Here is a 23,150-nt window from a genome sequence, read left to right as displayed (position 1 = left end):
ATTCAAGGCAGAAAGCTATAAAAGAGAAAAGCAAGCCAAGAGATATATTCACAATAAAAGCACAATAAGCAAACACAGGAAATTAAAAAACACACACACACACACACACACACACACACTTCACATTCTTTTTTTTTTTAGATTCTAGGCAGTGGAATTAATTAGATTGTCATCTCAAGTATAAAAATACTGAAAAGCAAGTGTCAAGTGTTAAGTACAAAATGGGTAATTTCCTGGAATTTTAGTCATGGACTTTAAATAGCAATGAGCTTTTTGTAGGCTTTTAAGTTAAGAGTTGTTATAGGTATAAGAGTGATGGGGAAAAGTCTTCTCACCAAGATGCCAGCTCTTTCTGATCCAATCAAGGTGCTAAGCGAGAATGCAAACTGTTTGGTAAATGGAAATAAATTCCTTCTTTTTGGATGCACGGGAGAGAGTTAGCGAAGCACTCTCTTTAGCAGACACCATGCTGGCAGGAGGAGCTGCGGCTCCTGGTAGGGGAAAGTGGCACGTACTCCCACAGAAATGGCCCGTGGCTACGTTTCTGCCTTCTTTCAAGAATGGGTCCTGAGGACGGAGAGGTTTGAACTCAGAGAAGAATGACAGCGCTTCGTCAGCGAGAAACCGGCACGCGCAATAATCACAGATGAACACGTATGGAGCTGGCTGGTCCTACCAGTCCCATGTTGGATCCTGTCAGCGAGACCCTGAGACTCCTAGAGGAAGTGCAGTATGGACAGGAGATCTGCCAGAGACTGGTCTTTTTGGAAATGTTAAAATATTTTTAAATTCCTTACCTTTACAGAGAGCCATGTGCAATTGGGACTATCCTTGAAAATGGAGCAAACCAGAGAGAAGTTTATGAAAGGAGAAGACTCATGTCTCCTAGAGAAGGGGCCTTTCCTTGGGGGTAGGTCTAGGGCACACACCTACATCAGCAAATGCATTTCCAACCTTTATAAAGAATAGCTGTGGGGTGAGGGTGGGGTTACAGGATTTAACAGTGGCTCCTTGAGAACAAAGGGGTAACACCTCCCTACCTTCTTGGATGATATTCTAGTAAAGACCTGCTCTCAAAGGAAACACACTCTTGGACATCAAATAGACCACTCAGGCACGGGAAGCTATGGGTTTGGAGTCAGCTAAAGCATAACTGTAGTACATCTGTCACAGAGAATGCCACACTTGGGAGCACTTGAGACTTAGAGCAAGAAAAGACATGTCTCTCAAGAGAAAGGCTTCCCAAATTAAAGCAGTGCATCAGCATTGTGAGATCCATTGAGCAGGTAGAGACAAAGCTGTTTCACAGCCTGCTAGGAATAAGAGCCCTGATTAAAGGTCATGCCATGCTTCAAGTTTTGGTTCCTTCTGTTATTCTTCCTTTACCATCTATCTCCATGAACCTGTCTACAATTATTTCCTTCCTTCCTTCCTTCCTTCCTTCCTTCCTTCCTTCCTTCCTTCCTTCCTTCCTTCCTTCCTTCCTCCCTCCCTCCCTCCCTCTCTTCCTCCCTCCCTTCCTCCCTCCCTTCCTCCCTTCTCCTTCCATCTCTTCCTTCCTCCCTTCCCTCCTTCCCTCCCTCCCTCCATCTCTTCCTTCCTTCCCTCCTTCCTCCCTTCCCCCCTTTCTTTCTTCTCTCTCTTTCTTTTCCTCTCCTTCCTTCCCCCTCTTTTCCTCCCTTCTTTTTGGTTTAAGATGTGTTGTACTCTCATTGTAATGTAACCGACTCAATAGCCACATTGTTTTCTTATAGTGGGGATGGTTCTCTGGCCCACACAGATCCCAGACCTGTAGCCATGGCCTAATTATTAGCATCCTGCTCTAACTAACAGCATCAACTAACTGGGAAATGCTCAACTAGCTTTGTCTCTACTCAGTGGATCTCTGCAAGGTGTAGTCACTAATGAGGTAACTTTGAGAGTTTCTGGAGCAGTTATTTAGGGAAGATTCCTAATCTAAAACAAATAGCAGGAGGTGGGATAATGACTACGTGTGTTAGTAAGTCACAGATGTGAAGCCAAAAAGGTGGGCCCAGTATGACCTTCTAAAATTTAGAAATAAGTGCCACAAAGAAGACTCCCAGAGAAAAGGTATGTATTTCTAACCTGAATGTCTTTATTAAAAATGTTCTTTTCATACATGTGGACAGCATCTGGATATAGGATTAAAGCCGAGCCAAGGATCTCTAAATTAGATATAACCAAGATCTCCTGGTGGCGAATGGTCTAGTATTTAAATAATCCAACATGGATCATATCTTTAGAGAATGATATTCCTAGAAGGAAAAACCAAATTACTTTAGAATCTATAAGCCCTTGTTCAGGTTCTCAAACACCCAAATGTATCCATTAGTAATTAGCCTAGGCAACTCCATTGTGTGAAGAAGAAAAGTTCCTCCGGTCACTGTGGCTCCAAGTGAAAGCCTAGTTCAGATTCTGAGTGGAGTGACCCTCAGAGGTGAGCCTCCATTATTCTCTGAAGACCAGGGGTACCATCTACCAGGCCTGCTCTTTAACATGTGTAGAGGGTCCACAATGTGTTAAGTTTTATACAGAACTTATGTCAAGACCTCAGCTTGTTAAAATGTTAGAAAGATGTGTACAAGATTTAGAGAGATTAGCTGACTACACAGTGTTCAGGGACTCAGCATAATCACCGTCCTGAATTTGAAAGCATGAGGGATCCTGAAGGTCACTGGCCTGGCCGCTTACTCCATAGGCTCTTATGGAGCCAGGGAATGAGCCTTGGCCCTGAAGCCTTACTAACCTGGGATCAAGTCCGTGTTCTCTCGTTATCTGTTATGTACTCTTGGGCAAATTACAACCTGCCACGGACTGAATGTTTGTGTACCCACAGAATTCATATGTTGAAGTCCCAGTCTTAGTCTTATGGTATTTTGAGGCGAGGGCTTTGAGAAGTAATTAGGTCATATATAGGGAGGCTTCATGGTAAGATTAGTGTCCTTATAAGAAGAGACAAAAAAGAGATGATATCTCTCTTGCAAGAAGGTGGTCATTTGCAAACCAGGAAGGGAGCTCTCACCAGAACCAGCCTCCAGAACTGTGAGAAGTAAATTCTTGTTGTTTAGGCTACCCCGTCTACGGTATTTTGTTATGGCAGCGTGAGCTGACTAAGGCACTATCCTCTCGGAACCTAAATGTCTGTCATCGGTGAAAATGAGAGGTCCCTATAGAGCTGCTGTGATGATCATAATACGTGTAAAGAATCTTTCACAGTGCCTCATCTCAGTCTGCATGATTGTTACCATAAATGAGGAAACAGGCTCAGAGAGGTTAAGTGACTTGTCCAAGATCACAGAGCTAGCTGTCATTTCCTACCCCTATACCACCAACGCCCACAGCCTTAATTGTCCAGAACTTCCCCTACGGCCCCTTACCAAGCTGTGCTCCCTTGCTCAGCCTTCCTTCTACAGTCTCCTGCATCAGAGTCAACCTGGCCTTGACCTATTGTTTCTTTCCTATTTGGAAATCAATCTGTTAAACTAACACTATAAACTATGAACATGCTAGTGAACCATGGGTTTGAAGTGAGAAGACCTAGGACATAGTCTGTCGACACTCCCTGCTGTGGCCTTGGGAAGTCACTTCTCTGGGGGTAGTTTCAGTTTCCATTAGGGGATCACTCAGGGCTCTTGTGATTTGAAGTGTCACCCCTCTGGGAGTATCAGCTGTTTAATAAGCTCCTGGAGCTAGTCAAGCCATCAAATCAAAGGCAACATCTTTTTATGTACCATGAAAAAGAACCAGGGATTTTTTTTCTCTTTCTACTTTTTAGATAGGAGGCTCTTTCTAGCAACTTACAAACCACAATAAAAGAATAGCCGTAAAGATGATCGTGGGGAGAGAACCCAAACAGTGATACTTTCAGTATTTTAGGGTCTGAAAATCAACAAAACAGTTATCAGTCCTTAGGACCTAGAAACTGCATAAGCCTTAAGTGTCCATTGAAAGTGAGAATCCGAGCGTTTACCCTTTATAAAGAGAATAAAGGGCAAAAATAGAGAACTCATTGAGTGGAGACATACAAAGGAAGAGAACTGAGCGTACACGCCACTGGGATCAGCAGCACATTTTTAGGGATAATTCCCACAATTGCTTTGAAAGGTATCTTTATTCAAATGAGCCTTCCTGAGACACTTCCTGAGGAGAAACAAATCCCCACCCCTGGGTGCATTCTTATGGAACAAAAGCACTCAATGGATCCAATTCTGGTTGAAGATCAAACAGGACAAAATCAGGAAGATGTTTAAAATAGATGCAGTATATTTTCAGTCAAATGTGAAGTTTCCTTTTCTAGAAAAACATTTCATTTTACTGCTGCATGGATTCCATCTTTTCTGCTTCCCTTCTAATATTCTCTGAGAGAACGTGATATAGTTAAGGACCACTTGGGACGATTATGATTGATGGGTGGAACCTGCTGGGGAGAAGGACAGGGAACCTGACAGGACGGGCATCAACATCAGCCTGGACTCAGTTTCCTGAGAAAGGTCACATCATCATTTTTCCTACAGGTAAAGGAAAAAGACGAAGAGTCGAAAAGGACCTCTATTATCACTATTAAGTAAAACTCGACGTTACAGTTATCCTGAGGAAAATTGTGTGTATAGCAAGTCCATTGATCACAGAGCACTAAAGAACACGTGCAGAATTCTTATACTACCCCACCTTTCCACACTCTCCAGACTTACACATGTATTCTGCTTTATTTTAATTCATAGACTTGTCACTACCTGATATTATGGTAAATATTTGTTTATTTCCTGCCTCCCTCACCAGAATATAACTCCCACAAGGGCAAAGACGTGGTTTATTTTTGTTCACTGCTGTATCCCCAGTACCCAGTACACTGCCTGATGCATGGTAAAAGCTCAATAAATGAATGAATGAATGAGGGAATATTAAAATTTAGGCTCTTAGCCACTTGGGCTGGGTCTACAGCACAAAGCTGTTCTATGATTATACAAGTTATTTGCACACTCATAGCCTGAGTTTTGGAGCACTTATAGAAAGTTTGGCTTCTTGGATCTGAAAATATCCATACCCTTTGACCAAGGAGTTCTACCACTAAGATTTAGTCTAAATACAAAGATTCGTGTACAAATATGAAAGATGTTCATGGCAGTTTTATTTATAACAAAGAAAAACTGGAAATAATGTTTTTCTTAATAATAATAATAATAATAGTTTGATATTGATAATTTAATGTCAAACACAATAGGACAATGACAGAAAATTATGGTATATCTTTAAGACAGATTATTACATGGTCATTAAAATATTTAATGAAGAGTTTTAAATCATATATATATATATATATATATATATATATATATATAAGGCTTTGATAAATTATTAGGTGAAAAAGTAAAATCACAGTTGAATATATAGTATGATACCAACCAAGGGACATGCCAAGTGCTTAAATAATGTAGTATTATGGAGAAATTTTTCTTGCATATTTTTTCTCCTTTCTGAACTTTCCAAATTTTCTGTGAGTAATCAGGTCATAATTTGATGAATGAAAAATATAAATTAAAAATGTAAAGATTTTGTTTTGTGGCTTACTGATTTAACCCTTTTTTTCTGGTGTAAATAAGTAAAAATTTTAATTACGTGTAATAAAAATGTACAGTTAGAGATGCTATGAAGATAAATAAAATCAATTTTATAAATTTTTTCTTGCAAGAAGAAATGTTTTGCAAATAAAACTATAATTTTAATTCAAACGTTTCATGTCAAAAAATTCATAGGTGAGGGTGGAAATTTCTAATTAATTAGAGGAAATGGAAAATGGTTTTAAGAGATTCCACAATTTTTCTTTTATTTTCATATATTTTTCCTCTTCTTACTTTTAAGATGATAACTGAGGTTTCATGAAGGAAAGTGAATCTAAAAGAGAGAAGAATTGCTTGGACTTTTCCGAAATCTCATCTTCTGTCTCCACGTTGAAGAGCTGTAACTCCTGTCAAGGGCTGACCTCACCCTTGAACCCTTTAGGGCAAGACAAGAAAGGAGACTGGATTGTTCTGGAATCACAGCCTAACTGGGGGGGTACTCTGCACTTTCAAGAAGTATCACCTGGTCTCACTTATATGTGGAAAGTAATGAACAAAATAAGCTGATGAACAAAAGAGGTCCAGAGACATGGAAGCACCGCATGGACTGAGGGATCTCAGAGGGAAGGGAGCAGGGGAGGAAGCAAAGAACTTATATGCATATATACATAGCTCATAGACGCAGACAATAGCGTGGTAAAGGCCTAGGGCAGGGTGCAAACTGGGTGAAGGGCAGCAATGGGGGAAAAATGGAGGACATCTGTAATACTCTCAATGATAAAGATCAATTTAAAAATACTGAAAGGCCCTGGCCGGTTTGGCTCAGCGGTTAGAGCGTCGGCCTGCGGTCTGGAGAGACCCGGGTTCGGTTTCCGCTAAGGGCACGTACCTCGGTTGCAGTTTGTCCCCAGCCTTGGTTGGTCGTGCGGGTGGCAGCCACTCCATGTGTCCCTTTCACGTTGATGTTTTTCTCTCTCTCTCTCTCCCTCCCACTCTATCTGAACAAAATATCAAAAAATGTTCTCGAGTGAGGATTAAAAACAAAAACAAAAACTGAAAGGGCAGTGTTGGGAATATTAAAGCCAAAACTGCTGCTAGACATTACCTGGTGGTTTTCAAAGTATATATTTTTAAGCCTGGAACTCTTTGCTCAAAAACAATATAATTTGAACCTGGCTGGTGTGGCTCAGTGGATTCAGCAATATCACATGGATTGGGAGGTCCCAGTTTGATTCTAGGTCAGGACACAAGCCAGGGTTGCAGGTTCGATCCCCAGTGAGGGGAGTGCAGGAGGCAACTGATCAATGTTTCTCTCTCACATCAATGTTTCTATCTCTCTCTCACTTCCTCTCCAAAAAAGCAATAAAAACATATTTTTAAAAAACCAATATAATTTGATGGTAAGGAGATGAAACAGTTGACACAGCAGGTGTGGGTGTGAGGTGCCTGGGCCCACCTGTGAGAACTTCCACTTTTCTCCTTACCTGGGGGAGTTGGGATGAGCCTTGCAGGGGGTGTGGACCTCCTTAAAAACACTCATCTGGTCTAATCTCCTGCTTACATGGGGTGGAATGAAACTAGAGCGGGTAATACGTTCAATGTCACTCATGTTGCTTGATTAAAATACTCAACTGACTTAAATAATCACAGTTTTCTAACAAGAGGTTTAAGACTATATGTTTGGAAAATACTAAAGAAACAAACAATATGACAAAGTGACTAAGAGAAGCAAGACTCTAAATTTGACATTAAAATGTAATCACTCAAACCTATTCTAAAGGAAACTGATTTTATAGCAGAGGTATGGTTTAGGAAACAGAATTATTTTTTTCTTCTCTTCTTTGGAAAATGTTTTGAAAATACAGAAAAGTATAGAGATCAATATAAAAAAACTACCATGGATACATGTTGGTCTTTGGTCATTTTTGTTCCAGATGCGTATGTATATATCTCTGGCTCATAAACATAAGAAAGCAAGCTCCAGCGCCCAGCACCTTTACACCCGGAGAACCTCCGCAAGGATGGCCGGTGCTGTACTGTGAGGTCCTCAGTTAGATAATACAGAATATATATCATATATTATATACATATAGATCTTAAGCAAAGAAGACAAAAATATATACATTTTTTTTGCCCTGGCTGGTTTGGCTCAGCGGTTACAGCGTCAGCCCGTGGACCAATGAACTACGGGTTCGATTCTGACCAAGAGCATGTACCTCAGTTGCGGTTTGTCCCCAGCTCTGGTCGGGGTCATGCGGGAGGCAACCAGTCGATGTGTCTCTATCACATCGATGTTTCTCTCTCTCTCTCCCTTTCTCTCCCTCTGTCTCTCTCTATCTGAAAATAAATAGAAAAATATCTTCAGGTGAGGATTAAAAAATATATATATATATATACACACACACACACACACACACATATATGTTTTTAATATTTTAAAATATAGTGCATTTAATATATTTATAATTATTTATAATATAAAATTTAAATGTATTTAAATTATTTCTATATTTATATATATATTTAAATAAAAGAACACATTAGGTACAATTGATATCCTCTCTATATTCCTTTTTAGCCCATTTCCAGAAGCAAACACACTCATGAATTTAACCTAGACCCTTATGTCCACTAAATATATTTGTTTGCTTGTTTTTGCCATAAAATATTTTTTATTATCAAAATATCAATTAAAATTAAGTGGATCTTTGAACATAGTTTTAAACATGACTGCCTTGAGATAATAGAAAGATTTGCTGAGAGAGACCATTTTAGCAACTGCAAAACTTTAAACTACATTCCTGAAAATAAAGGCTTCAGATGTGTTGAAATTACTACCAACTCTTCTATAGTTTATTGTTTTATTCCTAGGGTCCTTGTGCGGAGCCCGACTGACTCGTTTATCATTCAACTTCTTGAGTTTGGTTGTTTGGCTAACTTAACTAGAAGATAGAAAAGGCTGTTAAAGTCAGAGCCCCCAAAAAGCAATACACTAGAAGGAAACAAAATGAAATGACAACAAAAATTGGTTATATGTATACATAATACTGGATGAAGGAAATGTTAAATTACATTAGGAAGGCGGAGAGATAATATCTTTTAGAAACATTTCCAACAAAAATGACTGAGATTTTTAAAAATTGCCGATTCTTTGGGGCTCTGGCAGCCACATAGTCCAGTTTTGTCTTCTGGTTCTGTCACTTACTAGTTGGATGGCCTTCACCTCTCTGCATCCAGGTCCTCCCAGTGAAATGGGAATAATATTAGTACCTACTGCATAGAGGCGTTGTGAAAGGAGATGTTCCTTGCACCGCGTTAGGAACAGTGCCCTAACTGTGTGGGAAGAGCTGATAACCTGGGAAGTGGAGAGGCCACAACCTCTGGAACTTCCCTCTCACTGGACCCCCGAAGCCCCTGACCAGCTGTGTGGTAAACCAGGGTTTGTGGCTGCTGTGAGCATTCAGTGGGTATGGAAGGTGCTCAGTGCTATGCTCTAAGAACATTCAATCAACATTAGCTGCTATAAATATTCCAGATAAATAAGCACATCCTATTTTTTTTTTTTTTTACTTTTTAAATGTTTTTATTGATTTTTCAGAGAGAGAGGAAGGGAGAGACATTTAGAAACATTGATGTGAGAGAAAAACATCAATCGGCTGCCTCCTGCACAACCCCCCTGGGGATCGAGCCCGCAACCCGGGCATGTACCCTGATTGGGAACTGAACCAGGTCCTCTCAGTCTGTGGGACGACGCTCAATCCACTGCGCCACGCCAGCTGGGCAGCACATTCTACTTTTAAATGCAGAAGCAAGCTCACAATTTCCTCACAGCAAGAAGTCAAGGGGAGCTAGAGGAAGGATCTAATTGCATTGATTAGTTTATCTAGAAGCAATTTGTCCAGGTTCAGGACTGTATGCGAACATTGCTATAAACGTGGCCTGTGTAGTCACAGCTCTGCAGGATTATAAGAAGACCCAAACGGTGGGCTTTTTTCCTTGAAAAGGGGTGGCTAAACTCCTTCTGAAATTCTTACTGATAAGACCATTGAAAAAGGGAGGCCTAGAAGATGCCCTTAAAAATGGACCAATGAATGATGGTAACAAGTTCCAAAGCACTTTCACACAGGACATTAACTCCTGGAACCCTCGCAGCAACTCTGGAAAAGACGGTGTTATTCCCATTTGTCAGAGGAGAAAAGGGAGGCACGGAGAATCTAAGTGACTTGCTCAAAGTGCCTCTATTAGTAAGAGGAGAATCCAGCTCTTTGCTGCTTCAAGTTCAGAACTTTTATTACCCATGCATGGCCTTGTGGAATGTTCCTGGCTGGCACGTACGTGCCATATTTTGGGGACTATTTCATTTTTCCAAACTGTTACCTTATTTGTTTTAGTCAGTTTAGCTCTAAATCCCATACATAACCTTACCTATTACTTCGCATATGCAGTGTGTGTGTGTGTGTGTGTGTGTGCGTATGAATGCACACATGCACACACACACCCACGTATGCAAACACATGTTGGGAACAACCATTTTTGTTTTGTTTTTACATTTTGTTTCATTTTAAGTGCACTTTTAAAAGATAAAAATCTTAGATTGTGGTTGAAGAGTGGTGTGATTCAGCCAAATTTTTAGTACGCTAAATAGCATTTTGGACTGAGAAATAATTCAATCCCAACAGAGGGGAACATTTTTTCCCCCACTTTAAATGAATGTTTTTTCCCCTCTGAAAACATGATGTAATTTCTTTTATAAAAGAAGAGCAAAAGAACTTTTGTTACCATCTCCAGCTGTCGAACCTGCCTCCCATACTTCTGCCCTGCAGCAAAAGGAAGGGACATCAGGTGACAGACCCCAAATTTCAACTAGTCACACAAATTACAGACCTTCTTCTCCTGATGTCCTCTTGACCTTCTGCCTTTTCCCTACAATGAATAATGAGACACAGTTTAAATCAAAATGACTCTCATCAGCAATTTTACAAAACAAATAGAAGGCACAGCCCCCACCCCCACCCCAGCTTCCCCTGCTGGGCCAGCCTGTTCCCTCTTCCATGCAGGCCGGAGCTAATAATTAAAGACCTTTCCCACCCCAGACAATGATGCTCTGCTTGCCAAAGGCCCTGTTTGCTTTGAAGAAAGAGTTTGACAAAGTAAATATTTACAAAAACAACTATAGCCAGATGCCAAGCCCCACTTCTAGGAGACACGTGGAAAAATATTTATAAGAAAGGGCTTCTTGGTGTGGCACCACACGGAGCAGTGGTGGTGACTGATCTGAGGTCTGTTCTGGCTCTGTCACGAGCCAGGCATATCATCACCTCTCGGCCTTTTCACTTCTATGCTAGGGCACATGGAGTATATGAATGATTACATTTGTGTACTATTGAAGACTCAGTTCAGAAATGTACCAGTTCAGGACCACAGGAAGAATCTTTAACTATTACTGCTTCTAGCAGTAGGGAAAATGCTTTGTGAAGTCAATAGGAAATTAAAGGCAGGCTTAATTAGCACTCAGAAAATGACATTATTTAAAAAAAATATTTAAGCCTTCAATTCTTTAAGCTTACCGCTTAAAAACTTCGCTATGTTTGTATTACCTGTAGATCTGTTGTCTGTAAAACCGTGCGACCTGAGAGCTAGAACACGGTGAGAATCGAAACAGGTGCCCCCGCTTGTTCCCATTATGCATATTAGCCCATGGCCTTCGCACAGCCTGTTAAACAGCTGAGTTTGAAACAATAATGGTGCAGGCCAAACGCTAGCCTGAAGGCCTGACTGTCTTGGGATTTGGCCATTTACATTGATTTTTTTTTAACCAACATTTTTCATGAAACACAAATATTTGCCATGGCAACTGGGGTGTCACATGACATGCTGCTACATAAACAGCTTGGAAATCTCTTTAAGAGGAAACAGCCCACCAGTGCTGCAAATATAGTGAAAACGTCTTGAGGAGGATTTGGGCGTTAAGAGATGAAGGTCTGGGAAAAACAGGTAACAGTGTACTATGTAGACACAATAGGATTAATTTCTTCGGTGACTCCTCAATTCTTTGCTTTTTTCTTTCATTCCTTTTTTTTTCCCAGTGGGAGCAGCTGTAAACATGACCACATAGGGTAAGCCCAGAAAAAGACTGCCAGCTGTCTCCTTTCTATGGTGAAAAGTTTCAATTATCACAAGTCGGTCTGTGGTCGGAAACATAAGAAAGCAAGCTACAAAAGACCAGCACCTTTAAAACCAGGAGAATCTCTGAGAGAATGAATATGTGGTACTGTGAGGTCCCAGTGTTAGAGAATATAAAATTCCTTCCCCTTCCTCATTAAGGTATCTGTGCAAAATTGGAGAGTTTGCTTTTTTATCTTTGGCCTTTAAATACAGCAAAACCTCACAATAACAGACACTATGCAACACAAATTTGGATATAAAACAATAGCTATTGTATTCCGGACTCCTGGACTCTTAACCAGCTAGCAGTATAGGTTGACCCAATCATTTAGTAAACTCACAATAATTTGACATGACCGATAATGTCACGGTAGAGTTTACTTGTACAACAATCCCCCCTTGTAAAAATCAAATGCATCCCAGAAACAGGTGAAATAATATCTATTTCTATGTGAAAGGTATAATTCTATAACATATATGTATTACCAGAAATCTCACTGAGAATATTATAAATAAGAACAATTTTCTTCCCTTAGCTAGGACTATGAATACCTTTGATCTTTGATTCTTGGGAGAGACCACCACCTCTTCTGGAATCTGCTGTAGTTTCTGAGTTGTGTCAAAAGAAACTGTGGATAGAGGTGGTGGAAAGTTACCTCTTTCAGAAAGAGAGGCGGAGTAATTGGGTTAATGCTACTGGGTTTGCACCTGGAAAGTTAAATGGTTCTGTCACCCACTGACTGTTCACTATCAGTCCTTCCTGTGTCAATTCAACGAAACTTTTGTGATCATTGACTTCAAAAGGAAGCAAAAAGCATGGGAGGACAATAGTTCTATCAGTTTCACCTTCTGCAAATCAAACTGCCTAGGTGAAAAGGCAAATTTTAAAAGCAGACAAATTAGAGAGTACTATTTGTCTTACAAAATGTTTCACTGTAAGTTTTCTTTAAATAGCCAAGCTCATTTAAAAGGTAAATTAATGTAACTACATACATATGTTGGACTATTCTATTGTTTATTCATTAAAAATTATTCCAAAGAAGTTAAATGGCATGGGGAAACAATACAAGTGAAAAACACAGTAAATATTTTTGAAATTAATTAAATCCATAAGCAACAAGTTTTGGAGAACACATCTAGTCCAAAGCATCGAGTTCATGCGTAGCAAGTAGGCCCACATGCTGGACAATTTTCAGGAGAGAAATCACATCCCTCCTGCAGCAAACCCAGCTACTTTTTACAACCAGCCCAAGTCTTATATTCTCAAGGGAGAAAAATCCTTATACTACTCTTTCCAAGAAAGAGAGCAAATAATTTATTTAAGTAGTTAATTGAACCAAAGAAATTAGTTTTCCTTCAACTCACTTCCTTAGTCCACCTCTTTTCTGTCAGTTTTTAGCAACAATCTTAGAAAGAATTGACAGTTGTCAAGCAAATACAGCACATCAGTATACAATTTAGAATCCCATGCCTTGAAGACCCAGTCCTCGCACACTGCCTCAAGTGGGCTGCTCTTAAAACGTAGCAGGAATTCCAGAGTCTTAGCAACGCCACAAAGGGGCTTTGTTTGTTGCATTGGACCAGCCCAGTCTGACCACTTTCCTGGTTTCCCTGGCCTCCAGTGAGCCCCCTGACTGTGAGACTGCCCGCTGCCTTCTCTGAGTCTGGGCACTTGGCAATAGTGTGTGAAGACTCCATCTTAGGCCTACAAGTTTGAGCCTTGACCTCTGTGCGCTTCTGCCCTGTGGTCCACCTGGACTAGGCCCTCCCACTTACTTATTTATGTATTTTGAGAGAGAGAGTGAAACATTGATCAGCTGCCTCCTGTATGCCTCCTACTGGGGATTGAGGCCAAGACCTGGACATGAGCCCCGACAGAAATGGAGCCGGCAGCCTGTCGGTGCAAAGACTGTTGCCCAACCAACTGTGCCGCACTGGCCCAGGCAAGGCACCCCCACTTCTGAAGGCCGGTCTACGCCCTGTACCCGGACTGCTCTGAATCCACAGATTTACATATACAGCTTGTTATTCCTATATCTTCAGTCTCAGTTCAATTTTAATATTCAGGTTCTCACAGCCAAGTGACATTTAAATTCCCCTACTGAGACAAAATAGCAGCTGATAAGTTTTCAAGTGGACGTAATTTTAAATGTAAGATGTTAACAAAATTTGGTAGGATAAAGATCTAAAATCTTGTAATTACACATGAATAATCCATAGTTAATAATATCTCTACATTTTTACAAAAAGTTTTCTTAGTCACCTGCAGAAACTCTGTCACTAAATTGTAACTTCAGGTAGTCCTGGGTTTGATAGGACACATACATTTGAAGAATGTGTGTGTATCTTCAGAAAAACTGTATCCTAAGGTACTTCCAACTTTGCTACTCAATTTCCCTTCTGGAAAAGTATGTATGTTACATTTTGCCAGAGTTAATGTCAGGAGGAAAACTTGTCTTTCTGGTCAAACGTGTATGCTTCTCGGCAGTTACTGATACGTGCCTGTCAAGTAGCCTTCCCTTTCTTCCTTGCAGATTTTAGAAGCCCAGTTTTTTCAAGGTAACAATATGCCCAGCTCCTAGGGTTGCCATTTTAGCCAAAAGAGTATTTTTTTAAAGGACACATAGTTAGCCCTGGCTGGTTTGACTCAGCAGTTAGAGCGTTGGCCTGTGGACCAGAGAGACCCAGGTTCAGTTTCTGCTAAGGGCACGTACCTCGGTTGCAGTTTGTCCCCGGCCCGGGTTGGGGTCTTGTGGGTGGCAGCCACTCGATGTGTCTCAATCACATTGACGCTTTTCTCTTTCTCTCCCTTCCTCCCTCTCTACCTCCCACTCTATCTGAAGATAAATGCAAAAATGTCCTTGGGTGAGGATAAAAAAAAATTTAAAGGACACATAGTGAAATTTTTATTTTAGATAAACAACAAATAACATTTTAGTATTAAATATATTTAACATCCAACAAAGGACAGAATTTTCATGGTGGCTTAGACCAAGCATAACTTATCATAATAAGCATATAGTGTAAGTATGTCCCAAACCTAACCCTAACCCTATCCCTGGACATTCACTTTTCCAGCCTTTCTTGTAGCTAACAGTGGCCATGTGGCCAGTGGGTTGTAAGGTGGAGTCCATTCAGGGGTTTCCACCGCGTCCCCCTCTACCTGCCTGCAGTGTGTACATAAGGCCCAGAATTGCAAGAGACGCCTTAGCTACGAGGAGGCAAGCCCCAGGATGACTCTCCAACAGGCTAAAGACCCCGAAGCAGAAAGAAAACCATTAACAACTCTGTCCATCAGCACCACCAGCCCTACTTCCTGGCTTCTTATGTGTGAGACAAATGAACCTCATTATTTTTATTTATTTTTATCCTCACCCGAGCACTTTTTTTCTTTTTGCATTTATCTTCAAATAGAGTGGGAAGGGAGAGGGGTAAGAGAGAGAGCAGAACATCAATATGAAAGAGACACATTGAGTGGCTGCCACCCACACGACCCCGGCCAGGGCCAGGGACAAACTGCAACCGAGTTATGTGCCCTTAGCGGGAACCAAACCTGGGACTCTTTAGTCTGCAGGCCGACGCTCTAACTGCTGAGCCAAACCGGCCAGGATATGAACCTCATTATTTTAAGCCACCGTTAGGGTTGCTGATGTTTGCAGTCACATGCATTCCTGACTCGTACCCCTCCCTCCTGCCAGTCTTTGTCCTATTGCGTGTGCGAGGGCCTCAGGGACAGTGTTCAATGGGGTGGCAGTAATGGTCATCCTTGCCTGTCTCTGCTTTTCATGGAGAAATAGAATGCTTCTAAAGTTTCTCTACTAAGAATAGTGTTTCATCTGGGATTTTGGTTAAAAACAATAATCAGGTTCAGAATATTCTCTTCTACTTCTACTCTGCCCAGAACTTTTTTCCCCCCTTATCATTAATGTTGAATTATATAGAATGACTTTTTTTCCATCTTGGCATATATTGAGATGAACATAGGGTTTTTCTTTTTTAATCTCCTACTATGGTGAATTATATTTCTAGATTTTTCTAATATTTAATCTTCTTTATATTCTTCCTGGATCATGATGAATTTAAAAAAACAAACAAAAAACACTGTTAACTTTTATTTAGAATGTTTGCCTTTATGTTCCTGAGATTGATCTCTGTCTATTTTTTCTTACACTATCTTCATCCAGTTTTGGTATCAAAATTATTTCAGCTTCATAAAATCAGCTTTCCTTCTTTTCTCTTTCTTTAAAAGAAAAAAACTTTTTTTTATTGTTAATCCTCACCGAAGGATATTTTTCCTTTGATTTTTTGATAGAGTGGAAGGGAGGAACAATAGTGTGAAAGGGAGGGAGGGAGAGAGAGAGAGAAAAAAAAATCAATGTGAGAGAGACACATTGATTGGTTGCCTCCTGCACGACCCTGACCAGGGCTGGGGATTGAATCTGCAACCCAGGTATGTGCCCTGGATCAGAATCGAACCCAAGACCATTCGGTTCACAGGCTGACACTCTAACCACTGAGCCAAACTGGCCAGGGCTCTTTTTTCCTCTTTTTATGGAATAGTATAAAGTAAGAATTACCTGATCCCTTAAAGTTGGTAGCTCTTGCCTACCAAAGGCCTGAAGCCTTTCCCTCTGGCACATGTTTACGTGTGAACACGTGTGCACCTGTCTGTTTGGTTTAAGACGGAAAGAATTTTGACTAGCAATTCAAATGATCTAATGGAATTGTTTTCTTTAAGTTTCCTATTTTTTTCTTGAGTTAATTTTGGCAATTTAGATTTTTCTAGGAAAATTTTCATTTCATTAAAAAAATATTGGCATAAACTTACCATACTATGATTTAAAAAAATATTCTGTGTATCTGTAGTAAATGTCATTTTTCATTTAAATATAATTTATTTGTGCTTTTTAAAAAAATTAAATTTCATCTTTATTGAGAGCTTAATTGACAAAATTGTGGGATATTTTAAGTGTACATTGTGGTGATTTAATATGTGTATCCACAGTGAAAGGATCCCCCATTTAGTTAATTATCACATCCATCACCCCACATATTTAACTTTCTCTTTATTAGTGAGAACATTTAAGTTCTACTCTCTATAGAAAATTTCAAATTATACAGTACAGTGTTACCAACTATAAACTATAGTCACCATGTTTTACTTGCAATCCTCAGACACTGTTCATCTTATAGCTGAAAGTCTGCATCCCTTCACAACTTTTTACCTATTTCGCCCACCCCTTTAAGTCCCTGGCAACCACTTTTCTACTGTTTCTAGGAGTTTGATTTTTATTTATTTATTTTTTAGATTCCACATATAAGTGGTCCCATGCAGTATTTGTCTTTCTCTGTCTGGCTTATTTCACTTAGCATAATGCCCTCCAGCTTCAGCCATGTTGTCACAAATGGCAGGATCTTCTTTTTTTAGTGTAAATAATAGGCCATTATATGTATCAATATGTATACCTATTCATCATCTATATCTATTACATTTCCTTTATTTATTCATCTATTGACAGACACTTAAGTTGTGTCCATACTTTGGCTATTGTGCACAGTACTGCAGTGAACATGGGGGTGCAGGTATCTCTCAAGGTAATGACTTTGTTTTCTTTGGGTAAATATCCAGAAATGGGATTGCTGGATCATATGGTAGTTCTATTTTTAATTTCTCGAGGAGCCTCCATATTGTTTTCTATAGTGGCTGTACCAGTTTATATAACTACTAACAGTGTACAGTGATTCTCTTTTCACCATATCCTTGCTGGCATTTGTTATTTCTTGTCTTTTTTATAATAGCCATTCTAAGGGGTGTGAGGTGATATCTCATTGTGCTTTTGATTTGCATTGCCCTGATGATTAGTGATGTTGAGCAACTTTTCATGTCCCTGTTGGCTATATATTTGTAGTCTTTGAAAAAATGTCTATTCAGGTCCTTTGCCCATTTTTTTTTTTTTTTATCCTCACCTGAGGATATTTTTCCATTTTTTGTACAGATAGAGTGGGAGGGAGAGACAGGAAGGGAGAGAGAGAGAGAAACATCGACATGAAGGGACACATCGAGTGGCTGCCACCCGCACGACCAACCAGGGCCGGGGACAAACTGCAACCGAAGCACGTGCCCTTAGCAGGAACCGAACCCGGGTCTCTCCGGACCGCAGGCTGATGCTCTAACCGCTGAACCAAACTGGCCAGCGCCCTTTGCCCATTTTTGAATCAGGATATTTATTTTTTTGCTATTGAGTTGTATGGATTTCTTATATATTTTGTACATTATCTCTTTATCAGATATGTGGTTTGTACATATTTTATCTCATTCTAGGTTGTCTTTTTATTTTATTAGTGTTTTCCTTTGCTGTGCCTGAAGAGCTTTAGTTTACTATAAGCTCACTTGTTTATTTTTTCATTGTTGCCTTTGCTTTTGGTGTCAAATCCAAAAATCATTGCCAAGATCTTACTCCCCTATGCTTTTTTTCTAGGAGTTTTACAGCGTCAGGTCTTATGTTCAAGTCTTTAATACATTTTGAGTTGATTTATGTGTATGGTATAAGATAGGGATCAAGTTTCATTCTTTTTAATATGACTTTCCAGTTTTCCCAACACCATTTATTGAAGAGATTATTCTTTCCTCATTGTATATTCTTGGGCTGTTTGTTGAAAATTAATTGACTATAAAAATGGGTTTATTTCTGGGACTCTTTATGTGCCCTTTATCTATGTGTCTGTTTTTGTGCCAATACTGTTTTGACTACTATAGCTTTGTAACATAGTTCAGAATCTGGAAGTGTGATGCCTCCAGCTTTGTTCTTTCTCAAGATTGCTTTTGCTCTTTGGGGTCTCTTGTGGTTTCATATAGATAGTAGAATTTTTTTTTCTGTTTTTGTGAAAAAGTGCCACTGGAATTTTACTAGGGATTGCACTGGCTATAGATTGCTTTAGGTAGTACTGTATAGCCATTTAAACAATACTGAATCTTCCAACATGGAATATCCTTCCATTTATTTGTGTCTTCTTCAATTTCTTTCATCAGTGTTTTATAGTTTTCAGTGTACAGATCTTTCACCTCCTTGAACTTATTTCTAAGTATTTTATTCTTTTTGATGTTATTATAAGTGGGATTGTTTTCTTAATTTCTCTAACAGTTGGTCAATAGTGTATAGAAATGTAACGGATTTTTGTTTATTGATTTTGTATCCTGCAAATTTACCAATTTAATTTATTAGTTCTAATCATTTTTTGGTGGTGTTTTTAAGGTTTTCTGTATATAATATCATGCAATCTACAGAGACAATTCTACTTCTTCCTTTCTGATTAAATGCCTTTCATTTCTATTTTTTTTATTAAAAAATTTTTTTTATTGATGTTAGAGTGAGAGAGAGGAAGGGAGAGGGAGAGATAGAAACCTCACAGAGAACATTAATTGGCCGCCTCCTGCATGCCCCCCACTGGGGATTGGGCCCACAACCTGGGCTCTTTAGTCAAAAGGCCACTCTACCCACTGAGCCAAACCGGCCAGGGCAGCAATTCTACTTTTTGATGTGGATCCAACAGCAGTGCATACATATGTACATTCAAAGGCATGTACAAGAATGTTCTTAGTAGTATTATACCTAATAGTTCTATAGTGTAAACTACTGAAATTCCCATCATTAATAGAATGGATACAAAACTGGGGCACATTAATACATATTCATTCATACTCATTCATACAGTCATGCATATTGATCCTTGATTTCTTTCTTTCCCTCACTCCTGTCCATCAGCCAGTTCTCAGGCTCCAACTCCAAATATAACCTGAGTTTATTCACTTCTCTTCATATCCACTGATACCATCCTCCTCAAATCCACCATCATTCTCATCTGATTCACCATTATAGCCTTTTACTAGTCTTCTTGCTTCCACTAATTCTACCCTATGATTCATTATCTGTAAAGCAGCCAGAATAATTTCATGAAAACATAAATCAGATCACCTCATCCTGTTTAAAAACAGCTTTTAGTTTCATTGATAGTTTCTCACCTTCCTAGTCTCCATTTCATTTATTTTCACTCTGATCTTTGTTAGTTTTTAATCATGTTTTACATGAGATCCTCAGACATTATTTATCTCAGAGCTAACAATAAAAAACAGACAAACCTAAAATATCAAGTGATGACAAAGATATATATCATCTATAGCTTCCAGTGCATTCTCATTATAATTAGGACTAACTCCAACTCCTCATCATGGTTTGAAAGGCTGCCATGCTGGTTCTGGTAGTGTAACATGTTTAAAGAGAAAGATCCTAAAATACACTGAGTGATTTAAACAAACTAAGAGTTTATTTTTCTCTCACATAAGAGTAAAAAAGAAGATAGTCTGAGGTTGTCAGGGCAGCTCCGTCAAACTCAGCGTGGAGTTCCCTCTCTGGCTCCGAAGTGCTTGCCCGTCGCATCTGCACCCCAGCTAGCCAGAGGGGGGAAAGGAAAAGGGGAGAGTGCATTCCTTCCTTCTAAGGGCACAGCCTAGAAGTTTCCCTTTCCGCTATGCTTACATTCTCACTGTCCAGGACCTGGTCACATGGCACACCTAGCTGAAAGGAAGCCTGGGAAATGTAGTCTTTAACCAAGATAACGAGTGCCCGCCCACAGTTCTATTACTGTGGAAATAGGGAAGAATGACTATTGAGGACCACTCATAATCTCTGCTCTAGCCTACATCATACTATCCCTCTCTACCTCTCCAGTCTCATCTCCTCCACTCTCCCTTGCTCTTGGCCCTCCAGCCACACTAGCCTTCTTGCTCATCCTCTTCTTACTCCTCAAGGCTTCTTACCTGTGCTAATCTATATCTGGAACGATATTTCCTAGATCTTTACATGATGGGCTCCTTCTTATCATTTGGATCTCAACTCAAGCCTCATAAATCTGAGAGGCATTCACTGACCCTTCCCTCACAAGCAAAGTAACTATTTCCTTATCACTCTCTAACCCATGTTGTTTTATTTCTAATGCTTATCACTTACTCATTATTACTTTATTGCTAGTGCTTAAATTCTCATTTACTCACCTGCTTTTTATCCAAATCTCCCACTAGAATGTTAAGTATCATGAGAGCAGAAATGTTGTCTGACTTTCTTTGTTGGATCCCAGCATCTAAATGCTACCTCCAATCAAGCAAGTATTCAACTACTATTTGTTGAACAGATGAACTAATTTAACCAAATACCCTCCATTTATAACTGGGAAAGCTGAGGCCCAAAGAAAGTAAATGGCACAGAATGCAATATACAGATGATGTGTCATAGAATTGTTCACTTGAAATCTATATAATTTTAATATTAATCAGATAAATGTAATAAAAAGTAAAAGAGAGTAAATGGCCTGCCTGACCTTCTGCAACTAGGTAGTAGATTCTTAGGTCAGTGCTTTTCTTGAACATCCTATTTCATTAGTCTCCTTTTTTTTTTTTTTATTCTCACCCGAGGACATTTTTGCATTTATTTTTTCAGATAGAGCAGGAGGGAGAGAGGGAGAAAGAGAGAGAGAAACATCGATGTGAGAAAGACACATAGAGTGGTTGCCACCCACATGACCCCAACTGGGGCCCGGGACAAACTGCAACCAAGGTACGTGCCCTTAGCAGGAACTGAACCCGGGACTCTCTGGTCCGTGGGCCGATGCTCCAATCGCTGAGCCAAAGGAGCCAGGGCCATTAGTCTCCTCTGTAAAGTCTTCTTCTAGTATCTCACTCCTCAGTAATCATTGCTCTGAACTCCTACAGCATTGAACTTGAACATCCATTTGGTTTTTATTCTGTGCTACTTTGTATAGACATTTATCTTTATTATATCTGTCTTGTTTCCCTCTCAAGCTGCAAACCCCTTGAAAATCCCATCCTGCTAATGCACAGAGGACATAGGCCCTTAGTAGATATTCTCCAAAGAGACCAAAATTACTTTATTCAGTAAAGTGAAACTCAGAATCATTACAACTTTGCCCTTGTCCTATTATTGAAGATAAGAGTTGGATACTGGAAAACTAGATTTGGGTAGAGATAATTTCTCTGTATCCCCAACTAAGCATACTGGCCAGAATGTCTTACCTGCAGTTGGAATCTTATGTTCTTCACCAAAACTATGCAGAGGAGCCGCTCTGAGTACAATAGGTGGATTCTGAAAGGTAATTCTTGCTGTTGGTGGAATCAATCCTCGTTCTATCATATTTAAAACCCCTAAAAAGGAAGGTTAGAAGAATGTGGGTTTAACTTTAAGCATTTCCCCAAAGTGTGAACTCCATACATTTCACAGGTGTAACTTACTCAATTCATCATCTTATTGGTGAATGTATATCTAGTGCTTAATCCTGTGCATGAAAATATAGCTACAATACCTGTTTATTTAAGTCTAAAGTTCTAACCTTAGAAAAAATGGCATTTCCAATAATGGTAAAATAAAATAAACTTGTACTAAGGTCATTTCACTTTAAGGTAGAAATATAATTTCAAGGCAAACTAAAATATCTTTATACCTATGACATTTTCAATTATTGATAGTATTGTTATTCCTTTTAAAATTCAGAGAAATCAGACACACAGTCTTAAGAGATCTTTTGTTCTGAAAGAAGGAAAATCTATGTGCTTGAAACCATGCCTCTGTTGTTCTAATGAGTCATATTTTATAAAAGCTATTTTTAGACATTTTTCACATCACCAGAAGATGTGAATGCCTAAATAGGTTACTTTAGTGTAACTGGGCAACACGTTAGTATTAATGCAACTAATTTACAATTCCTGGAACTCATACTGTGTCGGCAGGACTGGTGCCAAGGCTTTTTAAGGACAAGAGACAGTGTTAAATAAATAAACAAATGAATAGATCAATGAATAAATGAATAATTAAACAAAGCCTGCTGTCAGGGGCAAAACTTTCATTAAGGCGGATCTATTGTATTGAAGCCAGAAACCCAGAAACTCAGGGAGTACTTGCCAGAAACTTGTGATCGGGTTTTAGGTTCTTGTTGCTCTCAGATACGAAAAGTGAAGGACTCTGGGTCTCAGTGAGATCCTAGTGTACAAGCTATGTACCAAGCTGGACTGAGGTGAAGAAGTTGACACACATTCTAAGAGGGGCAAATATTGCTTCCATTTGCCTTATGATCTCTACTGACTATATAATGTTATTATTAAGGGTGTTAAAGTCTAGTATTATAGGAATTCAGAAAAATGACTGCTGAGGGATTGGAGGGCTAAAGGAGACATGACTTGTAAAACAATGATTCCAAAGAAATATTCACTTTACTTAATGCAGAATCATCTCAGGGATAATTTCTTATTACAAATGGAGTCTCCTGGACCACCTCCCAGACCTGTCCAAATTTCTGCAGTCAGCGCCTGGGAATCTGCATTATTGAGCATGTGCCCTGAAG

At 39.5% G+C, this 23,150-nt stretch overlaps 1 protein-coding gene across 1 annotated transcript in view; it reads right to left on the bottom strand.

Moving 5' to 3' along the window:
• IQCH (IQ motif containing H) overlaps window positions 1-21,946 on the bottom strand; it is a 126,166-nt gene extending 104,220 nt beyond the window's left edge. Inside the window, exons 1-5 of the mRNA XM_036250778.1 lie at window positions 21,829-21,946; window positions 20,794-20,816; window positions 19,575-19,671; window positions 12,297-12,373; window positions 10,464-10,502 (exon numbers count right to left, since the gene is read on the bottom strand). Of these exons, the coding sequence (XP_036106671.1) occupies window positions 10,464-10,502; window positions 12,297-12,373; window positions 19,575-19,671; window positions 20,794-20,816; window positions 21,829-21,946 (354 nt within the window). The remainder of the gene's footprint in view (window positions 1-10,463; window positions 10,503-12,296; window positions 12,374-19,574; window positions 19,672-20,793; window positions 20,817-21,828) is intronic.
• Between the last annotated feature and the right edge of the window lie 1,204 nt (window positions 21,947-23,150).

This window comes from Molossus molossus, unplaced genomic scaffold, assembly GCF_014108415.1.
Source record: "Molossus molossus isolate mMolMol1 unplaced genomic scaffold, mMolMol1.p scaffold_m16_p_1, whole genome shotgun sequence".
Lineage (NCBI taxonomy): Eukaryota > Metazoa > Chordata > Mammalia > Chiroptera > Molossidae > Molossus > Molossus molossus.
The sequence above is the reverse complement of the archived record's forward strand: the minus strand, read 5'-3'. Positions and strand labels throughout refer to the sequence as shown.